This window comes from Brachycentrus maculatus, unplaced genomic scaffold (assembly GCF_059751285.1).
Source record: "Brachycentrus maculatus isolate JH-2025_06_01 unplaced genomic scaffold, ASM5975128v1 h1tg001281l, whole genome shotgun sequence".
Lineage (NCBI taxonomy): Eukaryota > Metazoa > Arthropoda > Insecta > Trichoptera > Brachycentridae > Brachycentrus > Brachycentrus maculatus.
The window spans coordinates 32,873-41,271 of NW_028281954.1; the positions used below are offsets into that span (position 1 = coordinate 32,873).

The 8,399-nt window shown below is 39.2% G+C and overlaps 1 protein-coding gene across 1 annotated transcript; it reads left to right on the forward strand.

The window, feature by feature from the left end:
* The first annotated feature begins 1,899 nt into the window (after positions 1-1,899).
* Positions 1,900-3,433, forward strand: LOC148299196 (uncharacterized). Its single transcript, XM_088276302.1, has 3 exons — positions 1,900-2,068; positions 2,762-2,870; positions 3,148-3,433. Exons 1-3 carry the CDS (start codon positions 1,900-1,902, stop codon positions 3,431-3,433), a joined length of 564 nt encoding a protein of 187 aa, XP_088132428.1.
* Positions 3,434-8,399: the final 4,966 nt, after the last annotated feature.

The window sequence follows — 8,399 nt, forward strand, 5'->3', positions numbered from 1 at the left end:
TGTTTAGGAGAATTTTGAGGTATGATTATTTGTTATTATAGAGTTTTCTCTTTTGTTTTGTGATATTTTCATAGGATATTTTTGTTGATATTTTTCAGATGGGTTTTTTCTTTGTGTTTCTGCTTGTTAATAACTTGCCAATGTTCTTACAAAACAATCACAACAATTATCTTGCATATTCCTTAACATTTCCTTGCCCAATAAATTAATTACCTAGAGTTCTTCGAACAAACATCCATACTATGACCCACCCATAAAAATATCCAACCCCAACCCCAACCCCAACCCCAACCCCAACCCCAACCCCAACCCCAACCCCAACCCCAACCCGAAGCAATTGTGTTTGCCTATATAAAATAATAGATTAAATGTTCAATGCATATCACTCATCCATTCAAGGCTTATATATCAAATATATTCAAACATAGAATTCAAATGGAGAAATAAAACTGGGAGCAAGGTATCAAGGCGCTCATTGATGAACTGGATATCGAAATCTAGGGTATTCTTGCAAGATTATGTAGGTTATTAGGCGCCAGCTTTCACTAAGGACGAAGAGAAGAAGCTAAGTAATAACTATCATAAACATTAGAGAAGAAACTCAAAAAGTATGTCCTGGATGAAAAGGATGATGTTGAGAGTGCGACTGACAAAATCAAAAAGATTGTAATCCTTTTAAAATATCAAAGACTGATTAACTCTGTAAGAATTTTGAAGTGCTTGCAAAGCAGAATTCGAAGACTGTAGCGATTCTGTCATCCGTCACCTCGGGTAACTTTTAACGATTAATTAGGTAATGCTGAACGAGATAAAGCAAGCACTCAATTAAAAATGGCTGAAACATTGCATAAAGGGTTCTAGAAAAAGTATAAGGACATTCTGCATATTGCTAAGGATACTGAGAAGGGAGAGTAATAGAAAAGGAAGAGCCTGATCTAGTAACTCCAAGTTCGCATTAAAGTGGTGCAAGACGACTACGAAGTGGCAGGGAAGAACAAAATATAAAAGTTCAGGGAAAACGAAACGTACATTTTTGTATATAATCCAGATTGAAACATGAAATCAGTAAGTTAGAGCCTCAGTTGATGACCACTCAATCATTGTACGAGGCGCAGCTCAAGAAGAAGGAGATCGAAGTGGAGATTCATATTACAACCTTGAAGCAGAAGATAGAAATGATGAACAATTTCAAGAATGTTAGTGGGGAGACCAAATAAAAAATATAAAAGGCCGAAGAGGAAAATCTGAAAATCCAGGAGAAGCTCGCAGTGGTCAACAAGAAATAAGAGTAGCATAAGATGATGCTGACGAGGGCTCATTTGATCCTGGAAGACTACAAAAGGGCCATTATCAAAATCAATGAGCTGCTACACAAAAGATAGAAATAGGCAAATGAAAGCAGGGAAAGAGTGAGGAAGGCAGAAAACGGGCTGGCGGACATCGAGAACAAAATCAGCAACCTCGAAAAAGAAGATGAAACACAAAGGAACCAAATAAGCATGCTCCTGAAGCTTGAAGATAATCTCAAGAAGGAAGTTCAAGCATGATTTATGATAAATATTCAAGAAGTAAGCCAATAACCTATTATGATCTAGATGATTAATATGCATCTATATCTGTGCCTGTATCTGTGCCTGTATATGTGTCTGTATATGTGTCTGCCTGTATGTATCTACATCTACAATTGTATCTGCATCTACATCTGTATATATCTCTGTCTAATCTAAATAAGAGTGTAAATCTAGAATTCTTATTTACGCCAAATATCTGAGCTTGGCATATCATAATTAAAAATAAATGAACAACAAACTGCCAGTCCTTAGTAAATCGTTGCTAGTCCAACTGAAATCCGGTTTTGCGGCCAAAGAGCTCAAATTTGGAAATGAAGCCAGGGCCAAAATGCTGGAAGGTTGTGATGCTTTAGCTAATGCTGTGCAAGTAACTCTCGGGCCCAATGGGCGTAATGTCCTTATTGACCAATCCTATGGTGGAGTCAAGATCACCAAAGATGGTGTCACTGTGGCCAAAGCCATCGAGTTCTCGGATCGGTTTGTGAACATGGGTGCAAGTTTAGTCAAATCAGTTGCCAACAAAACCAATGATGAAGCAGGAGATGGAACCACCACTGCCACGATCCTCGCTCGAGCGATTTTCAGATAAGCTCTCAAGAAAGTTGAAACAGGCATCAATTTAAGTGAAATGAAGAAAGGTGTCGATTTGGCTGTTGACGAAATCGTGAAATAATTGAAAAAGATGTCCATCAAAGTTGAAGACAAATCTCAAATTAAAAGTGTGGCCACCATTTCAGCTAATGGTGATCACTAAATTGGCGAGCTACTCTCAGACCTCTTCGACAAGGTCGGCAGATCGGGAGTCATCACAATTGGACAGAGCAAAACATTAAAGCACGAAATTGAATTTGTGGAAGGCATGAAATTCGACAGAGGATATATTTCTCCCTATTTCGTGAACAACCAGAAAAACCAAAAAGTGGAATTCGAAAAGCCACTCATCCTTATCTCTGAGCACAAGATTACATCTTTCAAGCATATCCTAAAATTCCTAGAATATGCCATGGAAAAGAAAAGGCCACTACTGATTATTGCCGATGATGTCTAAAGCGAACCCTTAGCAAACTTGATTGTGAATAAGTTACAGGCAGGAGTGCAAGTCTGCGCTGTCAAAGCCCCCTCTTTTGGAGACAACCGTAAATCAATTTTAAATGACATTGCAACCATAACCGGATCGACTGTCATTTCAGAGGAAGTTGGAGTAACATTGGAGGACTCAGATGAGTCAGTGCTCGGAACTGCCGGCAAGATCGAGATCACCAAAGAAGACACAATCATTCTTAATGGAAATGGCGATAAGTAATGTTTCAATTTATTCTAGAAATGCCCTGAAAGAACGCATCGACCAGATCAAGGAGCAGATTGCTTCCTCAACAAGCTCCTATGACAAATAGAAACTAGAAGAGAGATTATCTAAGTTGTCCGGGGGAGTTGGGATCATCAAAGTTGGAGGAGGATCGGAAGTCGAAGTTAATGAGGTGAAGGATCGAGTTCAAGATGCCATATGCGCGACTAGGGCTGCTATCTAATAAGGAATTGTGATTGGAGGAGGATGCGCATTGCTATATGCCTCCAGGGTGTTGGACACTCTGAAAGGCCAAAACTCAGAGCAGGATCTCGGAATTAAGATCATCAAGAAGGCCATATCTTTACCATGCAAGACTATTGCAGATAATGCAGGATTCGAGGGTGTTAATGTGATCGAAAAGATATTGGACAGCAAAAACACATCAATAGGCTTCGATGCGAACAAGGGTGAATACACAGATTTGATCAAAAGAGGAATTATTGATCCCACTAAAGTTGTGAGAGTTGCTCTCGAGGATGCTGCATCCGTCAGCGGACTCATGTCTACAACATAATGCATGATTGCGGAGAAGAAAGAAGACAAGCCAGCTGGAGGTGCAGGAGGAATGGGCGGAATGGGCGGAATGGGAGGAATGGGAGGAATGGGAGGAATGGATGGAATGTATTGATAGCGTATTTGTTACCAGATATTATCTATGCAATTAGTCATATACGAGAGTGCAGCCCACTGCATAATGATATTAATAGTTATTTATCAATGAATCATCTGCGAACATATGGGGGTCTCTTCCTTGCAGAATACAAATTGGTTTTCTTGGGCTCTTTCATTCTCGAATCATATCCAGCCAGCCCGAAATTCTTCAGGATGCTGCGATGTTATGGATTTATTTTCATGAGCCCTCGAGCGAGCGCGTACGCCATGCATTCTGATTGCCCATGTGATCCTCCGCCTGCTACATTAAATTTCAGATCGTAAAGGCCGGAAGTGTCTGTGAAAATCAATGGTTTTAGAGCCTCAACCCTTTCGAACACATCGCCAAAATAATCTTGAATGGGCTTTCCATTCACAGTCACGAGGCCTGTGCCTTTGGTAATAAAAACCTCAGATTCAGATGTCTTCCTCTTTGCTCTGCCTTCTGATGTTTGTTCGCCCCGCATGACTTTTTCTTACAGCTTTTCATATTTTTTGGAAGCTTCTTCAATGCCAAACTATTTGAACTGCGGCTCATAGTCAGTTTCATCAGCAGCCATAAATTTCCTGGCAGCATTTTGTCGATACTGATTATAAATACCGAATATTTCAAACTCGCTATGCCGATACAGATTAATAGGCGCATTGCTTAACGAAATTTCCAAGTCTGGATTGGAGCTGACTTTCTTGAGACTCTTTTATTGTAAATCAATGTTCTTTATGGTATCGTAGTTATACATTTCGGCACATAAGACCTATTCGACATTCAAGTTCTCCCATAAATAGTTTTATTTCTCGAGGCTGTTATCATAGAGCTGTTCGCCTGATTGATTTTCAGCGCGTTTTTATGTTCCTGGCCTGATTTTAATATAGATTTTGTCAATGACCATGTCAACTTACTTGTATATGTCCTAAATGTTTGGCTCTTGAATCAGCTCAGCCTATTTGTACTTATGAGCCAACTGGTTCATAATGTTTTCACGGGCTTTCAAGTTTATTGGCAATTCCTGAAAGAACTCAATGTTCTCATTATTTTACATCTTCTACTTTTTCAAGAGCTACAATCTCCTCAAAAAATAGAGTCGGTTAATTTTAGCTTTAATAGATTCATCCTGCAGCTTTAACTTCGGGTTATAACTGTCTCTAGTGACCACTTTGCTGATGCCAACATTCGAAGTGAAATCATACTCCTCATTAATTTATTCCTTCCTTGACATTTTCCATCCATATTTTGAATCGTAGTTATTCATTCTTTTAGGCAGGCCGTATTGATCGAATCTCAGTCGGTCCTCAATCTTTTCGATTTTACTATCAAGGTCTCTCAGAATGTTTTCAAACTCATCCTCTTCGATTTATTCAATTAGAGTATCGCTACTCTTCTCCGCGTATAGTCTCCTGTTTGCAGACACTTTCATGAGAGCTTCTTCCATCACTTTCCCTCTCATCCTTTCAAGGAGTGTTTGTTTCTTCGAGTTTGCAATGCTGATCCTGAACAAACGAATTAACTCTGATTAGCTTCTGCAGTTAAATTTGGTCACCAAGTCAAAAAGTGCAGCTTTAAATTCACTACGCGCATTTTTGGTGATCATTCTGTCCGATTTATATTTCTGGATGAACTCATCGAAATCAAAATCCATACCAATTGGCAAATGAGTCTCTTCATCCATCTTGAAGGACTGGGTTTTGATAAACTTTTTATATTTGTTGTATTTGGGCAAGTAGAGTTTCTTGCGGACAATATTGCGGATTTATTGTTGCCGGCTTTAAACTTTTTGATACGCGTCGACCACATTTATTTTTTTCCTTTCGCTATTATACAAGTCGAAATCTTTCTCGCCCATGTCAGGGAAGACCGGGTTCATTTCAAAGAAGTTTTGGGACCGACAAAACGAAAAGATGAAATTCTTGTTTATGTGCCTTATCATCACAGATAAAAATAATCAACAATTATAATCATAAAAAACAACCTGAATGTGTACCAAAGTATTTTACTTATTTGCTGGACTGGCACTTGTTCTGGCAATACACTATTTCACTTTACCTGACCCCATTTCCAAACTTGATGTTCATCATAAGTTTCAGATCTATCGCGATGCTGATCATATCCCGCGAGTAGTTGCTAAAGACAAATAAAGTTTGTTCTTTGCTTTAGGGTTTGCTGAGGCAGAGGATAGGCTTTGGACTCTCAAAGTTAAGAAAATGCTGGTTTAAGGAAGGACTGCTGAGCTGTTCGGCATTTAGACTTTGCCTCTTGATTTAGAGATGAGGAACTATGCTTTTCACGAAGTTGGAAAAATGAATGCGAAATTCTTAAAAGGAGAAACAAAAAAGTGGGTTCAAGCCTACGTAAATGGAATCAATTAATACGCCAAAACTCGAAATTATTTGCCCTTATAGTTTTATCTAACATGGGCTGAATGGGAAAACTGGACAATCGAGACTTCACTTGCCACTCATTCAATTACAGGCTTTCTTTTATAATTCGATTGGATGTATGAAATCGCAAGGCAGAGATTGTTCGAGACTGTTGGTTTCGATTTAGCTTGGAAGATGATGCCATTTGGGTAATAAAACCTATTTCGAGAAGTGACAATAGTAAATGAAGAGGAGCTGAAAGAGCTTGGAAAGTTTAAATAATACAATTCCTCAAACATTCAGAATATACTGAGAAAGCATTGGGTCAATAAAACGATGCCATTGGGCTCGATTCACATGCCCTATACTGATTACCAGACTTTAGGGTCGAATGCTTGGGTCATTTCAGGGTAGCATACTTAATCAGGGAAACCTATACTGTCGAATGATCCCCATTTAGCCCTGTTGATCCCTTCATTTTTTTATCTGGTCGAGCTGATCCTATTGGAGAAAGATTCCAGCGAGATCAATACTCAAGCATTTGGAGTTATGGTAGATGGAATTCCAGCGATATCTATTGGCCTTAATAATCTATACGCCTGGGGATCAACTGCATCCTATGTGGACAATAAGGATGTATTCCACGAGAAAGTCCGAGATAATAATGGCACTTTCGAGTACTTCTTTAACTCAGAATGGAAACAGTTTTAAGTCCGGGAATAAATATTCAAGATCAGAGGAAGCAGTGACATCGTGGAGAAATTCTATCACAACCATCGAGGACCTGTGATTTAAAGTGTCTTTTATGACATGCATTTCAAGTATGGATTCCCCATTCCCTCCAAATATCGGTAGAACCACACACTTACTCTTTATTCCCCAATTTATACTCCCGATCTGACCTCCATCGAAGGGCTGGTAGGAGTGATCTTTTCCAAGAGTGTTGAGTAGATCGAGCACAGCCGCTCGCTGATACAATCTCCCAATATCGATTCAGTTTATATTACTCACAGCGGTATATGGGGGTATACTCCAATTGGAAAAATCCCAAAGCGATAAGTGCCAGAAATGGGGGCCTTCGTGAAGGACGGCACAACCGACCTCTACGATATCAAAGGATTTGTGGAATCCAAAGATTACTTAAACTTAGCAAACCCCAAAAAGGGATACGTTTCCATGGCCAACAACAAGTATGCTGATGACGGCCTTGAAGATCGCTCAAGCATCCACGAAATCACAACAGGAAGAGCTTATCGCTTAGAGCAAATCATCACAAAAAGAATAGCCAGCAAATAGAAATTTACTTTTGAAACAATGAAAGAGATGCAATTAGACGACAGGGATTAATTTTTATCCGAGGCCTTTCCACTTTTATTGAACGGACTCGATCGGGTCAGACATATATGGTCAAACAAGTAAACATAAATTTTATATGCGAAACTGCTGGCGTGGGATTACCATATGCCAATATCGTCAATAGAAACTTCGATCTATCACGTCTTTTAGCACCACTTTCATGAAAATTTATTGCTTGGTACTTCACTCTCTCCTCAATAAAGGGAGTCCATTTTAAATCACGCATTCTTTTAGGTTTACTTACTGAAGCTATATGAAAAAATAGGGCAATAAAAGCTGACAGTGGAAGAAAGACAAATCTGCGAAAACAAATATACTAGCAACTATACAGACTCTCATCCATGTCTTGTGAATGCTGCGCTCATCTTTAGAAGATTGCCAAAGCTTCTCGAAAACACTTTTAGCAGCAAAGATATTTAAAGCTATCAATGGGGCAAAATCCATCAGCACATCTACAAAGCGATTCCATTCAGCGAAATACCGGTTTTAAAAAATATTTGGGGCCGACAAATACCCGCAGCAGGAAACAGTCGAACAGTCAATGTCGCAATCTTAACCCATCAAACACAATCCTACAACAGCATCGGAGGGGCGGTTTTCAGATTCATCACAGACCTTAACCGCACAATGTACAGCGTGGACCTCGGAGTAAACGACCACATCCACAGCAAGCATTACGATAGCTTTTTAGGACAAAACAGATACGTCGAATATGTGCCAAGAAACCCAATAAAGTAGAACATCACAGAATGGACTCTGTCAGTTCGAAATAACATGTGAGATGTGAAAGAGTGATTATACATATTTATGATGATTCATTCACTATTGGTTCATTTTATTATTAATTGTGCCGATGTTGAATTTGCGAACGGGTCTCAAGGCCATAGGTTACTGTTTTACAAATATGAATAAAAATCCATATGGTAGCAAATAGTTAACATTAGATGTGCTCGGAGTGAAAAGAAATGCTTCAATTGAGGAGATTAAGAAATCATTTAGAGCCATCGCACAGAAATATCACCCGGACAAGAACCCAGATCCAAAAACACAATAACTATTCGTGTAAGCCAAACTGTATACAAATTTATGATGCAGGGCTTATGAAACATTGTCTGATT

Bases quoted from the DNA above. Each gene is read 5' to 3' on its own strand.
- LOC148299196 (XM_088276302.1), top strand. From the start codon at position 1,900: ATGCTGGAAGGTTGTGATGCTTTAGCTAATGCTGTGCAAGTAACTCTC. The intron at 2,069-2,761 runs GTTTAGTCAAAT...CTGTCATTTCAG, and splicing joins GTTTGTGAACATGGGTGCAA to AGGAAGTTGGAGTAACATTG. The intron at 2,871-3,147 runs GTAATGTTTCAA...ATATGCCTCCAG, and splicing joins CTTAATGGAAATGGCGATAA to GGTGTTGGACACTCTGAAAG.